At 41.7% G+C, this 19,139-nt stretch overlaps 5 protein-coding genes across 6 annotated transcripts; 2 read left to right on the top strand and 3 right to left on the bottom strand.

The window, feature by feature from the left end:
* Window positions 1–1,621: 1,621 nt before the first annotated feature.
* Window positions 1,622–4,589, bottom strand: LOC146696356 (uncharacterized). Its single transcript, XM_085474465.1, has 7 exons — window positions 4,220–4,589; window positions 3,901–4,075; window positions 3,729–3,799; window positions 3,281–3,454; window positions 3,110–3,207; window positions 2,957–3,028; window positions 1,622–2,869 (listed from the first exon to the last, which is right to left on the bottom strand). Exons 1-7 carry the CDS (start codon window positions 4,233–4,235, stop codon window positions 2,726–2,728), a joined length of 750 nt encoding a protein of 249 aa, XP_085330591.1. The 5' UTR covers window positions 4,236–4,589; the 3' UTR covers window positions 1,622–2,725.
* Window positions 4,590–5,589: 1,000 nt separating this feature from the next.
* Window positions 5,590–7,176, bottom strand: cox6a1 (cytochrome c oxidase subunit 6A1). The gene is made up of 3 exons (XM_085474466.1): window positions 7,017–7,176; window positions 5,988–6,130; window positions 5,590–5,885 (listed from the first exon to the last, which is right to left on the bottom strand). Exons 1-3 carry the CDS (start codon window positions 7,159–7,161, stop codon window positions 5,799–5,801), a joined length of 375 nt encoding a protein of 124 aa, XP_085330592.1. The 5' UTR covers window positions 7,162–7,176; the 3' UTR covers window positions 5,590–5,798.
* A 1,188-nt stretch (window positions 7,177–8,364) lies between these two features.
* On the top strand, window positions 8,365–10,159 carry LOC146696354 (perlucin-like protein). Its single transcript, XM_085474463.1, has 7 exons — window positions 8,365–8,767; window positions 8,846–8,929; window positions 9,044–9,130; window positions 9,233–9,283; window positions 9,368–9,507; window positions 9,599–9,714; window positions 9,836–10,159. The coding sequence occupies exons 1-7, from the start codon at window positions 8,698–8,700 to the stop codon at window positions 9,987–9,989; spliced, it is 702 nt and encodes a 233-aa protein (XP_085330589.1). The 5' UTR covers window positions 8,365–8,697; the 3' UTR covers window positions 9,990–10,159.
* Window positions 10,160–10,163: 4 nt separating this feature from the next.
* Window positions 10,164–11,742, bottom strand: pla2g1b (phospholipase A2, group IB (pancreas)). The gene is made up of 4 exons (XM_085474464.1): window positions 11,646–11,742; window positions 11,353–11,494; window positions 10,449–10,582; window positions 10,164–10,335 (listed from the first exon to the last, which is right to left on the bottom strand). The coding sequence occupies exons 1-4, from the start codon at window positions 11,692–11,694 to the stop codon at window positions 10,217–10,219; spliced, it is 444 nt and encodes a 147-aa protein (XP_085330590.1). The 5' UTR covers window positions 11,695–11,742; the 3' UTR covers window positions 10,164–10,216.
* A 5,516-nt stretch (window positions 11,743–17,258) lies between these two features.
* Window positions 17,259–19,139, top strand: LOC146696352 (phospholipase A2-like). 2 transcript variants are annotated; one of them, XM_085474461.1, is made up of 4 exons: window positions 17,259–17,305; window positions 17,466–17,622; window positions 17,725–17,852; window positions 18,080–19,139. In XM_085474461.1, exons 1-4 carry the CDS (start codon window positions 17,266–17,268, stop codon window positions 18,202–18,204), a joined length of 450 nt encoding a protein of 149 aa, XP_085330587.1. In that variant the 5' UTR covers window positions 17,259–17,265; the 3' UTR covers window positions 18,205–19,139. The 2 variants fall into 2 exon arrangements, with proteins under 2 accessions (XP_085330587.1, XP_085330588.1); XM_085474462.1 differs by having other exon boundaries at window positions 17,261–17,305; window positions 17,453–17,622.

Genomic DNA, 19,139 nt, shown 5'->3' with positions numbered 1-19,139 from the left:
CAGACATTTTGATTTAGTGTCCAAGCCTCCTGAGGACGTGCAGCTGCTGGGCAATGTCCACGCCTAACGGCGAACTCTGGACCCACAAACAGGCGCGCAGTGCACTGTGGGAGTCCAAGGACACACCTGTCTCTGTATAAAAGTCTTCACAACCCATTCTCCGGCACACCGGACTCAACAGCGATGATATGAAGTAGTAATAGTTACACTAAGCAGACACACTTTTACCAAAATTAATATTTAATCAACATAATGATTAACAGTTGACTTTTTTGGAGTCTTCTCTCACCCCCATTCTCTGCGACCTGCTGGAGCAGGGGGGCTAGGACTAGGAGGAGGAGTTGGCCGTCCGACTGCGGTCTGGAGTGTGGAGCCTTCCTGCTGCTGCGGAGTCGGGGCGGTCTGCCTCCCCCCACCGCAGGGAAAAGGGAAACACCACCTGGGTCTGGGTGCAGTTCCCCCCTCCAGGGGCGGGGGCACCTAGACCCGGTTTGTAGAGTACGCTTGGGGAGTGTGATCGTGTGTACAACGTCTCTTTATGTCTGTCTCCACGTTGGTTGAGTGTGGAGTAAGTGCATATGAGAGCATGAGGGTGGGAATGGATGTTTGTATCTGTGTGTGCCTGTATGTCTGTGTCTATATGTCAGGTTGGGTGTCAGGCGCCACCTCTCTGGGGACATCTCAGGCCCTCCAAGGTTTGGAGGCCTATCTCCCCCTACCACCACTTCCCCTGCCAGTGGCGGACCCCCTCAGACATCGGTGCGTTGGTGGTTCTTTGTGTCCGGGGATGGGCGTCCAGGTACACACCGGCTCACTCCTTGGCGGCCGCTTATCGGGGCCTGGAGCCTGGGGCTCGCTCGGGCCACTTCGGAGGTGGGGTGCCCCCGGCCTCTCGGCCTGGGGCTCGGTCACTCAGGCGCAGCTGGCTGCCGGCGGAGCTCACGGGCGCGTCACTGCAACTCCCCCTGGCTTCTGCTCCGCGGCTGCTGAGTGAGCCCTCATCTGGGACTCTCCTCAGCTCTTTCTGGGACAGTGGCGCAGCTGCCCCTCTGTTGGTCTTCCTTGGTCTCTTGTGTTCTGGGGGCCTCTGGATGTCTGGAGTTTTGATCTCCTCCACACCTGCTTCATGCCCTGGAGGACGGGGCTGTGGCCCCCCCACACCCTCTAGCAGATCATTACATGAAGGAACCTTTTAAAAAAACAAAAAACAAGCGCGTCCATGCTCACAGGTGTACACACGGGTGATCACACCCACAAACTACACCCTTTTTGGCTCCTACCTCAAAGCACACTGTGTTCTGTTGATCTTATGTGCTGCACAATAATGTTTAACATTTAGTATTTACTGTCATATTCCCATATATCATTGTGATGTTGTTTATTCTATTACTCTTGTTCTCTTCTGCTTGTTTTCTTTTTTCTTTCTCAGCAGGTGATCCAGGTGATTGATATATGCATTTTTTTTTTCTTTTTAAAAAAAACAACAAAAAAAACAGTTGACTTTTTTCTACTCTGAACCTCATGATTTTTACATCACTCTTTGGAGATAAATGTCAGAGAGTTAGAGCTGTTCATAGACAACGAGCAGACAACGATTCTTATAAACTGCGAAGTTTATGCGTTTGAAAATCACGTGACCCAGCGGCCTGTTTATTAGGAGGCCTCCAGCAGTGACAGAACAGTTAGCACCAATTTTCTGCGTGCTGGTGATTAAAAACAAAGAGTCAGCTTTGCTGTAGAAGGTTTCCAACTGAGCAAAGTGACTCAGATGTATCTGCATGGCAGCCATGATAAGAGCTGGTGAAATTCCTTGGATGCTAAAGATGCTCAGATGCTTCCTATCCTTTAGCAGAGGATAGGCTGGAGCGTCCTGTATTAAAAAACCAACATGACTGAGAAATGACGCAAGTCATCACATAATCTCCCGCGCTGAGCTTCGTTTAGGCAACCGCAAGAAAATGATGAACTGTTACAAATCTGTCATGTCATGAAGATGTCTCCTTGTGTGAGACACTGTGTGGTTTAATGAAGTATCTCTATAAATAACCACAACTGGCCGGAATAAAATCATCAAAACAGAACGAGGGTTCTGGTGGAACACCGACTGCATTAGCTGCATCTGCTTAGCAACGGCATCCATTAATGTGACTTCAGAGAAAGGTTAATAAAAGTGGATCAGCAAGAACTCTCTGTCACATCTTTCCTGGACCTCAGGATGTTTTCCAAGGAGCTTGAGAATTTCAATTTAAAATTTTAAGCATAAGATTTGGACCAGTTGTCACAAATACATATAAAAGGCCCTAAAAGTCTCTTCTGACATTAAAGCCATCTGTTGTTGCATTCATTCATTTAAACCTGCTGAGGTAGAGTACAGTGAACATGGTGCTCTCACAGGCTCCACTTACATGCTACTGTGAACCCTCAAGCAGCCATGCTGCCTTCCATCAGTGTGCTTTAAACACTCTCGTGGTCTGAGAATCGGTGTACGGCAGCATCAGCACCGTTGCATAAGTTGTGTGATGCAATATTGCAAAAAAAAAGGGTAGTGACATGTATCATTACAACCCTGACCAGCATGTAAGAGATTATGCTGCCTACAGCTGCAGCCAACTACAACCTAAACACACCTCTGTGAGCGTGCCGGGGTAAAAGGCAACATGTCATTTCAACAAATTCTTGTTTTTCCACATAAAAGGATAGAAGTACTTTTGTTTTTTCCTTGCAATCACATCAGCTGCTTGTCAAGTAATAAGATTTCTTTCTCCAGCTTCCTCATTTTAAGTGCTCTGTAAGCCATCTCTTGGTCCCGGTTCTCAATCTCCTTCTTGAGGTAGGAGCAGTAGAGAGACCTGAGGTTTTCTGTCTGCTTCTGTGAATCAGATTACACAAAACATGCGCTCTTGTTGCATTCGTTTCTTCTCATTAGCACAGGACAGCTGTGACAAATGGACCTCACCTCTCCGCTTCTGCCACCAGCTGTAGCCCCGGCCGCGTTAGCGCCCTCCTGCAAGCTGCTGCCGTGAACGTCCTGTTAAAAAGAGCAATCCAGTCTTCACGCCAAGTACTCACAGGCAAAAGCTCCAGGAGATGCACGCGCAGCAGTACTCACCCCTTCAAACTGAGTGTCACTAATGTCCGTCTCGTCGCTGCTGAGGCTCTCTGGTTCAGTCTTTGTTATGGGCAGCAGCAGGACAGGGTGGCCCGACACTGCAGCAGCGAAGAAACATTTAAATAAGCCAATGTGGAAACTTTTGCAGGGATGCTCGTGAATTTCACCTACCGCTCATGAAAGAGCTGTCAGACACAGCTGCTGGGTCAATACAGGCGCCTCCAGGGAGAACCTCCACCCTCAGCCCATTGTCTTTGTGATGCAGCACGTCATCCTCACCCGAGTTCAGAGACGGGGTCGCCGAGCCGCCCTCGTTTCTCATCATTGCAACCCTTTTCCTTTTTGCTGCACAGGGACAGATTTGACAGGTACGTAACACACCTGGACTTTACCGACTCTGAGCCAGTGCAGGAAGAGAAACACTGAATGTTATACAGCTCCGTCATGCTAGTGCATGTATGTGCATAAAGCATTTTAATGATGCGGAGAGTTCATAAGCTCAAAGATCATAAACTCATTCATTTAGACTTAATGATTTGCAGAAAACCACAAAGAAAAACCTCTTTTACGAAGCAACTGCTGACTCGCTGAGATCAAAACTAAGACAAAGTGCTTGCACCTGTTTGCACAATGTTCTTGTGTTTGACTTTTACTTGCTGCCATGTCCTTTTGTAGCCACTGTCTGAGACCCTGTGAAGCAGGAAAAATAAAGATGATGTGTCAGTAGGGTCTATATTCAATAATTTGAATATAGGTCAATCACACTCACACGAGTGAATAAATGTCCTTACGCATTTATTTTATCAGCAATTCTCTGCCAGGCTTCCTCTCTGAGTTTAGAGGCACTGGTGGTGTTGGATTTAGCTGTTAGTATCTCTCTCTCCTCTTCATACAACTTCAGAATGAGCTCCTGCTCTTTGGAGCTGAAAAAATGCGCCCTCTCCTGTTTCCTCATTATCTGAAAATCTGTTTTAAAATAACACAGAAATATAAATGTACTATAAATGTGCACGAATGAGAGTCAAAAACCACGTGATGATTGTTGTTGGTTTTGATTGTTTTTTGGGGGTTTTGTTACAGTTTGTGTGATCTTGCACAAAGTCTCCTCACCTCCGTCTGCGTTCATGGATTTCGATCCGGGTTTCTGCGTGCGACTGATCTTCCCTTTGTGGAGGAGCGGGGACGCGCAGTTATCCGAGATGTTTCAATGCTAGATTTAGTAATCAAATCGTAACCCGCGGTCGCGAGACGGAGTAAAGCCGAGCTTGATCGATGCCACGGTTAGTTACGGCACGAGTCCCATCATCAGTTAGCCTCGAAAAAACCAGAAGCGGGCAAAGGTAAACGGTGTCATTGAGCTGTCTATCAGCGAGCTTTGTTAACCCTGGATTTTCTAATTCGGCTTAAAGCGCGTTCACGTGAAAGAGGTGGAGTCTGTAACAAAGAGCGAGTCACGTGCGCGAATCATCACATCATCACTGATAACGTTAATGGTTGTTGGGTCGGGACAAGCTTACGGAGCTGGTTTATAGACACTGGTGACCTGTGGAAAACGTAGGAGTCATGTCGGGTTTGGGGGGGTAGCCACAGACTGAACGGGCACAAGCCTGACCCAGATTTTACTGAGTGAGACAAAGAAAAGGGTTTTTTCTTTTATGTGTAACAGAGGAAGACAGGTGTGAACAATACACAAGAGCTGCTTCAGCGCTGGAGTTGCAGGCACTCCCTCAGCAAGACATCAAAGCTTTTACTGGGGAAAGAACACTCGTTACTGCCAGCTCCTCTATTAGGACTTCTCAGTGTCTGCTATGAACAGGGTCTATTAAGATTTTGTGTATGATCTAAAAGAAAAAACAAACGATATTAAACAATGATGGCTGCATAGTGTAGTGATTCACGTGACCGTGACCATGAAATCAACATGCTCTGCTACCTGTCGTGACTAAGGCAGCCGATGAGAGTAGCTTTATATTGAAGAATGATAATTATTTACAAACTGTAACTCCTGTGCTTTGTGAGTATGCTTTTTCAATAAAACTGCTGTTAGTAATTAGAAATTGGATCCAAACCTCTCACAAAAAAGGTTAAAATCTGGCCAGAACAGGCCGTCTCTGTGACAGGACTGTTTCATGGATACCGACTGGTCACTGTTTGAGAGCAAGAATGTAGAGGAACATACTGAGACTGGGCTGTTCTATTTCACTTTTTGCACTGGCAACATTATTGTCACAAAATACCGCCAGCTTTTCCCCAGCCAGGATGAGTGACGTGCGGCTCCTCCTCAGAGTCTGTAACAGCACCTACAGGCCAAAGGACAAGGTGCAGTATTCCAGTGCCAGAGCAAACCCAAAGCAGGGCATTGGAACTGCCAAGGACATGTACAGGGTAAACAAACAACAGCCCAACTGGGTAATTCTACTTATTTTCTAACTGGAAATAAAATGGGTCAAACTGCATGGATACATACAAGAAACATGAAGTGAGGTAATAGAAGTTACTTTATTTATGTTAAGTCAGACATTTTGTATAATGGTCCAGAACAAAGGAGCTATTGGTTCAGGTGCCCTGTGTTAAGAGCACAGAGGTAAAACGATTAAAGAGAAAAGAGTAAACTGTGAATAGGAGTGTGGTCCAATAACAACTGCTTAACAAGGACTGATCCCATCTGTGACATCTGGAGGTTTGTTTTTTACTCATGTCCCTCATAGCCATCAGGAAGAGGATTCACATGTGGGTTGTGGAAGAGACTTTTGTTGCCATCACCCCAGGGGAAACGCTAATGGGAGAGGAAGCATAAGAAAAACATAATTAAGTCAAAAATAATGTTGTTGTTTTTTTAAAGGCAGCACTTAAAATTACAAGTCTCATGAAGTCAGACCTTGCTGCGAATGCGGAGATGGGTGTAGGGGACAAACTCTGGTTGCTCATGGCTGTGGTGCTGCTCCTTCAAGAATGTGTTCAACATGCAAACTCCAACACCTGGAAGGGCAACCACGAAGGTGAGGATCTTCCAGGTCTTACCTGGGGATAAGAAATCAGAATTATTTAACTAACAAGTAACAATAGAAAGAAGAGCGAAAGAGAAGTAAAATGATAACAATGTGCTGACATCTGACACTGTTAGATCATATGAACGCCCCTGAGACAGTCGACAGAGCATGCCCTTGACCAGAACTAAATCCAAGAAATACAACCAGTTTAACTCACTAAAAGACAGTTACATTCAAATCTGGTCCAAAAATACACCATATAAAAAGGCCCCACTGGATGCATGTTGTTACTTTCAGCTGTAGGATTTCTGATAAGATTCTGTAAGATATGACCTCACTTAGTGAATAGTTAGACACGGTTTAAAGTCTCTCTTTTAAAAGACTGTCAATGCGAAATGCAAAATTAACTGTGCATTTATACAAGAACAGTTCAACTTCCTTGCATCTCCACAATTATTCAACTCAAGTCAATTCAGTTCAAAGCTGTCCTTTTCCTTTCTGCTCAAAACGCATGCCTATCCTCTCTTTATCTTAACACTGGTCTGCCTTTCTCGTGTTGAAATAAATACTTCCTTTACAAGCTGTCGGTCATAACGATTATCAGGTGTCTTTGTGACTATCCTTTCATCTTTTGTTGCACTTTAGCTCGTAAGACATGCTGTTCGTCACACTGCTCCACTTTTAAATCATATTAACTAACAGACTGCGCTGCTGTGAGACACAGACAACAACAAATGCAAGAAAATCACAAGTTTCGGGGGGCAGCGACTACGTGCTCTCCTCTCAAGGATGCATTGCTACTGCTAATGCTAACGCTAGCTAGCTCAGCAAGGTCACTGGATCTAACATAACAGGTCGTCTTAAAGCCAAAACAAATTAAATGCAACCACTTGTGTAAAATAGAGCGTTATAATTACCTGACTGCTCGCCGTGTCCGGCAGCGGCAGAGAGCTGACGCCGGGTTTGGGTCAAAGAAGACCTCAGCAACACTTGAGAGAAACGTCCAAAGGCCGCCATTTTCCTTTCTGGCTGACGAATAGACCGGAAGAGGTTTGTACACATGCGTGACGTAAAGGCCAGACAACTGTGAGCTCTGCTGTGTCACCAAGCGGCGAGATGGAGAACTGCAGCCTGCATTTCACATTAATACAACACAGCTGTAACCGTGATCTGTTTTCTCTGATTTCATGTGATGTGAGGTTTTCTATATGTATCATTCGTATATATTTAATCCCTATAATATCCTGAATATTTATAATTGGGCTATTTGTATTTATTAAAGGTATTTCTCATATTTTGTAACTTTGTAAAATATTGTTATATATAATTTAGTTCAGCCTCCCCTCAGTTTCTGTATATTGTATATTGAATGCAAAATTCAATTCAATTCAATTCAATTTTATTTATATAGCGCCAAATCACAACAACAGTCGCCTCAAGGCGCTACAATAATACATACAGAGAAAAATTCAACAATCATATGACCCCCTATGAGCAAGCACTTTGGCGACAGTGGGAAGGAAAAACTCCCTTTTAACAGGAAGAAACCTCCGGCAGAACCAGGCTCAGGGAGGGGCGGCCATCTGCTGCGACCGGTTGGGGTGAGAGAAGGAAGACAGGATAAAAGACATGCTGTGGAAGAGAGACAGAGGTTAATAACAGATATGATTCAATGCAGAGAGGTCTGTTAATACATAGTGAGTGAGAAAGGTGAAAGGAAAGGAAAAACTCAATGCATCATGGTAGTCCCCCAGCAGTCTATGTGCAGCAATTTATGTAGCATGCAATACAGTTTATATGGAGGGAAAAAAATATTTCTAATGATCCTGAAAGTCATCTCTATTCTTCAGCACAGCCTGAACTGTCTTAAGCAAGCTTTCTTCTAATTTCTTTAAGTAGTCTGTCACGCTGCTCCAGTAATGTTTGGGATCCTTTCCACATGGTATTGCATGGTGGATCAAAATCTGATTGTACTTTTCTGTGTTTATAATTCACTCAAATTTGATTAGATCCCCAACACCACTGTAGCTAGTTTTTTTGTTTGACTTTCATTTTTTTTTGTTACAGCCCCTAAATTCTCTCAACTTCACCCCAAGAGAATGATTCATGAACCTTAAATAACTATAACACATTATAGTGCCTGGAATGTGTTTCTCTTTAAACAGGGGAGGATTTTGTGGGGTTGCATGGTCAGAGTCCAGATACGCAGATACTCTGGCTGATCAAGGTGAGTGATAAGTTTTATTGGTTGGGATTGTTTGCTCTTGATATGGCTTTGCAGGCTTAGACTAGTGCATGACACAGGGGGTTATAAATGTAATCATCTAAATATCAATAAATACAACAAGTATTTACATAATTTAAATTTACAATAACTCAAATTTTAGCTGTACACCTTTGAAAGTGTTTGCTTTTAGACTATTAAAAGACCAGCGTCTATTTATTGAACCATTAATAGTTAACATAATATGAGGCCTAAAAACAAACAAGAACCATTTGGTTAACCTCTTGTAGTCTGATCATGTCTCTAGACTGAATCCTGGTAACTGCGCTTTAAGTACTTATGCACACATTTGCATCAGCTGATTTCTTTCAGCAATGGAGCTTCAGTATCACCAGGTTGGATCTTTGGATAGAAGCTCTGTCCATGAAAACACCACAAAGACAGGTAACATTTTCACGTCACTTCATTTTAATCAAGTAGTTTCCAGTAGTTTCCAGTGATTTGGTTGGTTACTGTTTGTAGGTATGAAGAGGATTGTGATTTTTGTGCTCTATGGCCTGCTGGTGCTGCTGTTGTTGATTCTGCTGCTGGTAACTGGGATCAAATGTACGACTATAGTCCACAGTGACCACAGTCAAGTAAAGCTGGTTCATTCATATATTATTACATAACTGTATAAGAATCTAACCTTTTTCTTTCTATCATTCCTTTATCTTAAAGTTTCACAGTTAAGCAGGGAAATCACAGATCTCAAACAGTATCTTGGGAAAACGAACCATGGAGGAACAACATCAGCTCTCAGTTCAGGTTAAAAAACAAAATGATATCTGGTTTGAATATGTGCACACATAAACCTTTTAGTCCTCTTCACAATCTTGCGCTGTCGTTTTGTGGTTTTCCACATTTAAGGCAAGATGACAGTTCACAGTGACGCCTTAGAGGAGCTCACCCCAGTTAGAGGTATTAAACCGCATGCTTTTAAATCATTTATATCAGATTTTATTTCTTTTTACAGTCAACATATGCTAATCGTTATCATAATAGGGACATGCAGCGAAGGCTGGGTGTCTTACCAGAGTAGCTGTTACCTGGTATCCATCACCAGTATAACCTGGAGCAAAGCAGAGGAGCAGTGCAAAGCACACGGAGGACACCTGCTGGTTCTGAACACTGCGGAGGAATTGGTGAGCTCCTTATCACATCAGCTTGCTGTGAACATGCCAGTTAAGAAGCACACATAGTCTTAAACAAAGGGTTTTTTTTAATCACTTCTAGGACTACATTTCCAGAATTGTTCCAATCAAGTATATCTATTGGATCGGACTCGTGGAACGACATCATGAGGGACAGTGGAGCTGGGTGGACGGAACTGACTACAGGTCAACCCCAACGTAAGAGAAATGTAACAAAAAAAAGTAAAGACAGATGAGTGGGAGGAACAAATCGAGGCAGAAGGAAGTCATCACTGTGTGTGGCATCATTATTTCTCCTCCCTCTTCTGATTGTGTTCAGTTTCTGGGATGAAGGTCAGCCAGACGACTGGGAATACAGAGAGAATGGAGAGGACTGCGGGCAGCTTCATCCGCCTGAAAGACGTGAACGCAGGTTGTGGAATGATGCCGACTGTAACATCACGTACCGCTACATCTGTGAGAAAAGGGCATGAGGAACAGGGGAACGCCCTGAGATGACAACCCCGCCCCTTCCTCGCCAGCAAGGCAGACCCTGCATGGAAAAGATGTTACTGGTGCTGATGTGTCACAGAAATAGATGAAACGTGCATGTATGTCTTTAAGTCTTTTCTTGGACAATAAATAAATAGCTATGGAAACAATAGCACTTCTATTCATTTACTGATGTTTTATTTTTTCAAATGATGATGCCCTCTTCAGCTCACTGGCAGCGGTCACTCGGGATGTCAGCATTTTCCTCACTGTAACCAGCCTCACTGAAGCACATGGCTGCATTCCTGTCACACTCGCAGATAAATTTCTCACACGGATCGTTGTCATCTACAAGGGGAAAGGCAGAGAAGACGGTTGAGTGTTTGCTGTACACAGTAAGAGAAAATCTAGCTGTAGACAAGGTTGATCGATAGTACACTGCTGTTGTTGTTAACACTCACCCAGGCAGGTGATAGTTTTGCTGGCCTTGTCACAGTTATAGCTGTATATTTCAGTGTAGGGGTTGTCCAGGATGGCCCAGCAGTCATCGTGCTGCATGGCATCACTGTAGCACTGGTCGTGGACCTGACAGCACCTACAACAAACACAGACCATTAAAGCAACCCTTTTAAATTTACTAATTTTCTTTATCTATATCTATCTGTGTCTATAACAAGCAAAAAGCAAACATTAAAAAATATGTCTGTAACAGTGCGGCTCAGTCCATGGAGACATTTTTAACGCCTTGAGTTCACTAATCAATTTTATCTAATGAGCTTTTAATTAATAAAACAAAAAGAGATAATAAAGCAAAGTTGCACAAGAAACGCTTTTCACTGAACACTGTAAATTCTAGCTAAATTCCATTAATGCAATAGATTTAATTTACACATACAACTGAATGGCTTTTCTGAGGAAACAGTTACTGTGAGCACAAAGGCTCATGGGACTGTTAATGTTCAAATAATGAATTAAGTAGTTTTGTGGTCCTCATGTGGTTTCTACTGTTTGTGTGGCTGAGAAAAGACAAGTTTAACTCGTGTCTGCCATGACCAAGATTAGAGTGAATAAAGATTTCCAGCCTGTGTTCAGCTAAGTAATAATCATGCAGTTGTGCAGTTTGTGGGAAATCTCCTCACATGTGATATTAACACTGCAGAAAAACACTCTTGGGTTTAATGACATTTTTTTTGATACATCCACTTGGATTACATAAACTATTTGCTATTCCTGCTAAGTTTGTTTAAATACTTTGTGCGATACACCGTATAACTCACAGTGACTGTGGGAGACTCAGAGGTGGATATCTCACTGGGGGACAGAACGTGGCAGGCAGCATGAGCAGTACGACTCCAGCAATCTTACCTGTCAAGCTCATCAACAGGTGTGCCAGAGCCTCCCAGCCCGCAGTAGCAGCCGTAATCAGCGTAGTCCAGCGCTGGCCAGCTATCGGGTACCGTGCACAGGATCATGGACCTGAACTGCCACAGAGCTCGATAACCCAGCACTACGAGACCCAACAGAGACATGTAGCAGGTTCACATCCCAGAACTGTCTGGCATTGCATCAGGCAAAATCAAAACTCAAGCCTCTTGGGAGATTTTCTGATATCAGTTTCACTGAAAGAGAGCTGTCATGACAAATACTTTTAAACTTACGAGCTGGGAGGCCGAAGAGCACAATGAGCAGAGAATGACTCAGATGCATTTTACTGGAGAAGTGTCTCAATGGTCTTTGGGGTAAAGCTGTTGCTTTATATTGACCGTCCAACTGAGAGGTGGTCCTGCTTTGACCAGCTGCTGGGACTCATCCAGTCCCTTATTTAATACCTTATACAACGTATATGGATCCACATGTATTGTAAATAAGCAACAGGTGCATACACAATCACATGCATATAAGAGCAAGCACAAACACATTAATGCTTTTTATATTTGGTTGATTTTTTTTTCTGTTGTGTAAAGTTTAATTTCCTTTGATCTTATATGCACACCGAACACAAGCAAGGTGCAACCGAAGGTCATGAGAGCTGTGCCAAATGTTAGCTATTTACACAGGTGCATGTTCAAGTTTTAATTTGACTCCAGGTAATCCAAACCCAAGGGAGCACAGAGTAAGCAGAAAATGTAGAAATACATTATAGACCACGTTATTCAGGAAAATTTTAAAAAAAGAAGCCCAAATAGGGTAATTGGGTAACTTTATAACAATGTCAGGCTGTTAAGCATTAGTAGGATATTAGTAAGGTATTGGTGCAGTATTGGTAAGTGCTTAATTCACCATTCCTCCTCCTTAGTGTGTGATAATTATCCGTCTGTTGCTGTTACACCGTGTACAGCAGTCACTGTTACCACATCACTTCTAGTATCATACATTGCCTGGAAATTAGGCTAAGAATGACAGAGATGATTTTTTTCCTGAACATTCACGAGGAATCATATCCACAACTGGACGACTCGTGCTGAGTTATGGAGCACATAATAGGTTACTAGTGGAGTCCATGAGAAGATAAATGCTGTCTTTTTAGGAGTCATGTTGGAGACAGGAAATGGAAATGCTTGTTGTCTTTTTATTGCTTCTGCTCAGAGAAACACTCAAGTATATGTAGCTTTAGTATACATGCAGCAGTTTTGTTCAAAATAAGAGAGCATAACATGAAAACACAGAAGGCCACATATCTCAAAGTTTCTATGAGTGAATACAGTTGTTTTACTGGTGCAACAGAGCAAAGCCTAACAGCAACGGTCCTATTGAACGATTGTATCCTGGTGTAACTTAACTGTCATGGCTCTGCTGGTGGTTCTCTTTATTAATGATGCTTTTAAGACTGCTGCTTTTTGTGAGTCTCCCAGAGATCATTTTTGTGTCTTCTTTGATCCACTCTTTGGGTCTTTGTGAAGCAAGGCTGTTTACAGCAGTTACGGTCACAGCACGGACACAGACAGCCTAAATAGGCTCAGCAGTGTTGCCTGTCACAGTCACCAGCAGGTGTGCTAAAGCCTCCAGGCCTGGAGTACCAGTCATTGCTCACTGAATCAAATAAGAGCTACACTACAGAGCAGTCACATTTTAGCATGTAATGTCTCCAGAATGTTTTCAAGATTTCCAAGATGTCAAAGATGTTGATTAAAAAATGCAGAGGTCTTTAAAGAGTAGAGGGATGTTATTTCTTGGACATTTGGGGAATTTCAAAAAAGTTAGGGTTAGGGCTGGGTCTCCAGCTCCCTCAGCACAGGGAGGCTGTTATACTGCCTCCCTGTGGTCACTTACAATAGTTACTGTGCAGCAGTAGCACAGTGCAAGAAGAATGAATTTATAGAAAATAATTCAAGCAGATTAAGAGAAGCTTTGGGGGATTATCTTAATGCGCATTGAGGTTCTGGCATGTTACTTATGTCAGGTTTCCACAAATATTTGCTGACCTTTTTTTTTTTTTTTTTTTTTTTTTTTTTTTTTGGCCTGTCCCGTTTGGCTCTTTTGTCATCAGAATTGTTGTCTAAAGGCAAAGAAAGATGCCCAACGGATTTACTTTACCAAATTGACCATCCCAGCCTTGCCGTAATGGTCCATTTGATTCACCTTTTATTGTTTATTTTATTTTCACTTACTGAACATGGGACAGACTTGACTGGGGGAAAGAAGGGGAGAAAGAAAGAGGGAAAGAGAAACAGCTGAGAAGAGGGACGGGGGAGAAGGGCAAAAAAAACAAACAAACAGAATGAGCAGAGAAAAAAAAAGAGAAAAAGAAATAAAAAAATGCATATATCGATCACCTGGATCACCTGTTGAGAAAGAAAAAAGAAAACAAGCAGAAGAGAACAAGAGTAATAGAATAAGCAACATCACAATGATATATGGGAATATGACAGTAAATACTAAATATTAAACATTATTGTGCAGCACATAAGATCAACAGAACACAGTGTGCTTTGAGGTAGGAGCCAAAAAGGGTGTAGTTTGTGGGTGTGATCACCCGTGTGTACACCTGTGAGCATGGACGCGCTTGTTTTTTTAAAAGGTTCCTTCATGTAATGATCTGCTAGAGGGTGTGGGGGGGCCACAGCCCCGTCCTCCAGGGCATGAAGCAGGTATGGAGGAGATCAAAACTCCAGACATATTTGCTGACCTTTAAACACACTCCTAAACCTTGTGGAAACCTTCACAGAAGAGTTGTAGTTGTTATAGCTGCAAAGGGTGGGCCAACATCATATTAAACCCTGTGGGATGTCACTCAAGTGCACATACGTGTGAAAGCAAACGAGCAAATGCTTTTGGCAATACCTAAGTAAATATCAGCTTGACAAATGTAAACTGCACAGTAGAGGGAAAAAAATCGAGTCTAATTAAAATAAACTCATGTGACCCGCAGAGATCCACGTGAGAGCATTTGTTTTTGTCATAGATGTCCTCTTTGTGATTTGTCAGCAGTCCTAGAGGAGAGGTTTCTATGTGACTCTGATACTGATCTCTCTCAGTTTTTAAAGCTCTAACTGTAATTTTGTCAGCCGTACTTTAATATGCATCACTTTATTTTTTTAACTACTCAGTGTGCTGTAAAGGTCCAGCACATTCATCATCATGTTCTGCTTCCTTTTGTGACAACACTATGAGATACACATATAAAACACCCCACGTCAGAAATGTGCCGTGGAAAGTTGTGGGAACTGTGGTAAGTGCTGGCTATTTACACAGCTGTGAGGCTGACGAGTTATTTTTAATTCAACTTCCAACAATTCAAATCCATGGAAACACAGAGTGACCAGGGAGAAAAGACCAACCATATAATAGAGGCAAGTAGAAGAAAAATTTTCAGTTAAAAGTAAAAAATATTGTAACAAACTTTCATTATATAAAAATGTGCATAAAATATAAAGGCAGGTGATGGTGATGAAAGCTTAACCCCATAAATAACCGTATATACGTCTCTGAAGCCAGATATGAGGTCACCAAGGTCTCATCTCACATTATATTTTTTGTGCTATAACCTTAAGATTTCTATGTAATGCATATATAATTAAATTAATATTTTAATTATATACAGTCTTCACAGTATATCAAATGAATGTCTGAGCTGTGAGTCATTCACTGACCTTCAGACGGTGACATATTTGTACATGGTGACTGCCTCCTTGATGACGATGACGATGACGATGATGATGATGATGATGATGATGATAACCTTTTACTCCAGACATGTAAATCAAACAAATCAACATATACACATAAAATATAAACGTGACATGAAATACCAACTCAATTGCCAAGTCCAAAATAGAGTAGGAAGGAATACCTACACACTTATTAATCCCTCCCACATGCTCAAAACCAGTTTACCCTGATCACCATTAACCCCACATCCCCCCAATACTTGTCTACACTCGCCCCACAAAAGAGAGAAAGAAATTTTTTTTATTTATCTGATAAATATAGATATAATGATATATCTATCCTTCCAAAACCAGGTTCACAAACGTTTTTGTTTTTGTTGTGATCAAGAACCGGAGCTGTTTTGTGTTTATCAATTTATTTGTTCTCATCTGTTAATGACAACTTCGTCCAGTATTTTGAAGAGTTGTAAAAGCAGAGAAACAGGCCTGTAACTGTATCACTTGTGACTTGGTGTCGATCTCTATTTCTGTACAGTGTTATAACTTCAGCTATTTTCATTTGTGTACAAACTGCAATTGTATGTTAAAGGGTCACTGACGTTTTGTTTTTTTTTAGCAATGCCACTTATGTCACACTACTAAGCATCAGAAAGATATAAGTAAGGTTTTAACAAATGCTTAATCCATCATTTATATAGCATTAGTCCTGCTTAGTAGTTTATTACTGCACATATATTATTATGACTATGATTATTGCTAGCAGTGATGCGGTTGCAGTGACAGCTGTAAACGTGAACGGCCTAAACGTAACAGATGGATAAACATACCTGTACTTAGAAATGCCATACTAAGAAGCAGTAATGATGTATAAATGATGAATTAAGTATTTGCTAATACCTTACTAATAGATCTTACTAATGCTCAAAGTGCCACCTTCTTTTCTTCTCGGTGCGTTCAGCTGCACACGTGATCCAGATATCTTTGATGTAACCTTCTGTATTTTATAAATTCTCTAATTAATTAGAGGCTTTTTGTAGACCTTTTATGATCCATTGGTATTCTCCATAATTTTGCTCTTATAAACGTTTTCTGAATGTTTTCCTTATAGAAGGAACTTGAATCTGTGCTTTACTAGTGAAGCCATTATACACAGTTTTCTTTTGGTTGTCAGGATTTTTTGCCAGTTCCTCTTTTTTCAATGGCACTGCACTTTGATTTGGTTTATTCTGACAGGTGTTTAAACTGTGTTTGGCAGAGCTGTTCTGAGAGTGAACGGAGCATATCTGTACGTGTCAGAGTGCGTCTGAAAGGGGCAGTTAGTACCAACTCCAACTGGTTTTTAAAGGGTTTTGCTGGTCTCGTGGCATGGATTTTATTTTCTGGCAGAAAAGGTGGACGATGTGCTGTAAGAGTCCCAAAATGTCATGGCTTTTTTGTATATACTCATGCTGAACATTTGGAAGAACATTTAGATTTTCATTTTTAATTTAACAAACATCAAGTTATTTTTCATAGCATTTAATCCCCCGATCTTCTAATTGAACCTGAAATCTGATTCTGGGGTCTGCTCTTACTCATCAGGTTCACATCAAGTTCACCAGTCTGCTGAGGGAATGATCTTAACTGTCCAATCGCATTTTGTCCTACTATAACAAGCCTTTGTGCCCACTGCCCATAAATTAGTTCAAGTTCACTGTAGTGCATGGTTTGACTACTTATGCATCCCACCACTCACTGCTGCTGAAAAACAACTAGTGGATGAAATAAACTCCTTTGATCGTTCACCTCTCACCTGTTGCTTCAGAATTAGGTCTTTGAATATTCCTTTCCATTATTTTGTGCTTTCCACATGTGATTGAACTGTACCATTTGGTGGTTCATATATAAAAGCATAATTTATAAACTGAAACTTTGATATTGATTTTTCTAAACAAAGTTTAAGAAGCATGTCATAAAAATACTAAAGTGAGGTTTATTACCTTAAATTTACACAGTACAGAAACCGAGTAAATGCTGTTATGTTCTACCAATGAAATACAAGAAAAACAAAGTGTGCTGGCCTAACAGAGCATCAGATTTGATGTTAGTCTTTGACAGATGTCTCCACCCCCTCTCACCTGTACTTATAAAAGCAGGCTGTACCAAATTTCAGGTTCATGTGACTGCAACCATGAATTTGATTACTCCTCCTCTGCTGCTGCTTCTCACGGGTAAGCATGAAAAAGCTTATGTACGTTATTATCAGTCGTGTTTTACACAATGACTGTATCGCTTTAAAAGTTGTTGTTGTTGTTTTTCCTTTACAAGAGATTTTATATATATATAAATAGATAAATTCTCCTAATCGATTTTTTGAGTACGTCCTAACAGCTTGTGCGGTCAGTGGTGCAGTGCTGCCTAAGGCAATGTGGCATTTTGGGTTGATGATCCAGTGCGCCCAGCCCGGTGTTAACCCTCTAAGATACAACAATTACGGCTGCTATTGTGGCTTCGGAGGGAAGGGGACCCCCCGAGATGGAGTGGATGCGTAGGAATCAGACACTACACATCAGACTTGTTTTCAGTTTTTGAAATAGAAGGGAACTTGACATTGTCTCAAACATGCTCTCTCCTCCCGATCCATTTGCAGGTGCTGCCAAATTCACGATAAATGCTATGCAAATAGCAGAAAGATTCCTGGATGCGGGGATGCTGAAGACCTTCCTTACATTATTGATTTCGATTTTACCTGCAATAATCAAAGAGTGACCTGCTCAGGTAACAACAAGTCTTACTAAACAGGCTTACACACACACACATTTTGGGCAAAAGAAATAGTTAAATTCTAATGTTCTGGGTTTTAAAAAATGTATTTAAATCACAAATTTCCAACTGTCCATGTATGTATGGAACCACGCCACATTTGTAATGTTTAAATGTGTTAGATGTTTAGCTATTACTGTGAAGTTGTGTATTCATGTGCTGACACAGCTCTTTCTCTGCAGCGGCCAACGATACGTGTCAAGCTGCTGTGTGCGAGTGTGATCGTGCTGCGGCTCACTGCTTTGCCCAGAATACATACAACCCAGAAAACAAGAACCTGGATCACTCAGTTTACTGTGCCAACTGATCACATCACCCACCACAGCAGAAAGATTGAGTTGTCACTTTAGCCCAGATAGATTTCAAAACAGCGTTTTCATCTGAAAACGCGTCCACACTGTCTTTTTCAGTCGTTTTCACAGAGTCCGAAAATGCTTACGTTCCAGCACTGCGCATGCGTGAAACGCAAGAAGATTCGACCTGCCTCATTTCTGTCTGCCGTTTATTTACTTTGCGGCTCTTTGAAACGTTACAGCAAAATGTTGAGAAAAAGCACCGAGTTTTTTTTTAAATGGACTAACAATGAGGTGGAGTTGTTGCTGCGTAAAAGTACAAAGTTGCAAAAGCGAGTGAGAGTTAAAGAATTTAAAGAAAAGCTATCTGGAGCATGTACAAACTGATATTAATCTTTAATAGGGCTGTAAAATTGAGAGCAAACAAAACAACTGCTGTAGAATGCCCTCTGCTATCTTAGTTTAATTGGTTACATGACTGCATCATATGACTAACATGCGTCATCTTTTTAGAAAGTCTGCATTTTCGCTGTCCACACTGCATTTGAATGTTTTCAAATGTATGCGTTTTCCACCAGCGAAAACGCCGCCTCAGTGTGGAGGCCAAAACGGAGAGAAAACGAGAAAACTAATGTGTTAGTGTGGACGTAGCCTCCACTTGTGTGTTTCCTTGTCTCACTTGGATGAGTGACGAAACGTTTCTCCCACAAAACACTACGTCCTGATGAACAGAATCAACTTTTGGAGATTTACTTTCCTGGATGATGCATCAAGACGTTTCCTTGTCTTGGTTTCTCTGTGTTTCCCATTGTTTCCTGGATGCATTCCCTGGGTTTCCTGTATTATTGTTCCTACTGTTTCCTTGTTATTTGCATTTCCTGGCTCCACTGTTTTTTGGATCATGTTTATCTTTGAACTATTCAGCATTAAAGGCTTGCCATATTTTTTA

This window comes from Copadichromis virginalis, linkage group LG12 (assembly GCF_057382275.1).
Source record: "Copadichromis virginalis isolate Kocher_CV1m ecotype Utaka linkage group LG12, C_Virginalis_male_GT1.1, whole genome shotgun sequence".
Taxonomy (NCBI): domain Eukaryota; kingdom Metazoa; phylum Chordata; class Actinopteri; order Cichliformes; family Cichlidae; genus Copadichromis; species Copadichromis virginalis.
Note: the sequence above shows the minus strand (reverse complement) of the source record. Positions and strands in the feature narration are given on the sequence as shown.

What these genes read in the sequence shown, in the direction of transcription:
- LOC146696356 (XM_085474465.1), bottom strand. An exon ending in GTGACACTCAGTTTGAAGGG is followed by an intron (nt 3,029 to 3,109) that starts GTGAGTACTGCT and finishes TCTTTTTAACAG; the next exon opens with GACGTTCACGGCAGCAGCTT. An exon ending in CTGGTGGCAGAAGCGGAGAG is followed by an intron (nt 2,870 to 2,956) that starts GTGAGGTCCATT and finishes TCTGATTCACAG; the next exon opens with AAGCAGACAGAAAACCTCAG.
- LOC146696352 (XM_085474461.1), top strand. Translation starts at nt 17,266, where the DNA reads ATGAATTTGATTACTCCTCCTCTGCTGCTGCTTCTCACGG. An exon ending in CCCCGAGATGGAGTGGATGC is followed by an intron (nt 17,623 to 17,724) that starts GTAGGAATCAGA and finishes ATCCATTTGCAG; the next exon opens with GTGCTGCCAAATTCACGATA. An exon ending in TCAAAGAGTGACCTGCTCAG is followed by an intron (nt 17,853 to 18,079) that starts GTAACAACAAGT and finishes CTTTCTCTGCAG; the next exon opens with CGGCCAACGATACGTGTCAA.
- LOC146696354 (XM_085474463.1), top strand. Translation starts at nt 8,698, where the DNA reads ATGGAGCTTCAGTATCACCAGGTTGGATCTTTGGATAGAAGCTCTGTC. An exon ending in TGAAAACACCACAAAGACAG is followed by an intron (nt 8,768 to 8,845) that starts GTAACATTTTCA and finishes TACTGTTTGTAG; the next exon opens with GTATGAAGAGGATTGTGATT. An exon ending in GCTGGTAACTGGGATCAAAT is followed by an intron (nt 8,930 to 9,043) that starts GTACGACTATAG and finishes TTTATCTTAAAG; the next exon opens with TTTCACAGTTAAGCAGGGAA.
- pla2g1b (XM_085474464.1), bottom strand. Translation starts at nt 11,694, where the DNA reads ATGCATCTGAGTCATTCTCTGCTCATTGTGCTCTTCGGCCTCCCAGCT. An exon ending in CCTGTTGATGAGCTTGACAG is followed by an intron (nt 10,583 to 11,352) that starts GTAAGATTGCTG and finishes TGTTTGTTGTAG; the next exon opens with GTGCTGTCAGGTCCACGACC. An exon ending in CAAAACTATCACCTGCCTGG is followed by an intron (nt 10,336 to 10,448) that starts GTGAGTGTTAAC and finishes TTCCCCTTGTAG; the next exon opens with ATGACAACGATCCGTGTGAG.
- cox6a1 (XM_085474466.1), bottom strand. Translation starts at nt 7,161, where the DNA reads ATGTGTACAAACCTCTTCCGGTCTATTCGTCAGCCAGAAAGGAAAATG. An exon ending in CGGACACGGCGAGCAGTCAG is followed by an intron (nt 6,131 to 7,016) that starts GTAATTATAACG and finishes TCTTATCCCCAG; the next exon opens with GTAAGACCTGGAAGATCCTC. An exon ending in ATCTCCGCATTCGCAGCAAG is followed by an intron (nt 5,886 to 5,987) that starts GTCTGACTTCAT and finishes CTCTCCCATTAG; the next exon opens with CGTTTCCCCTGGGGTGATGG.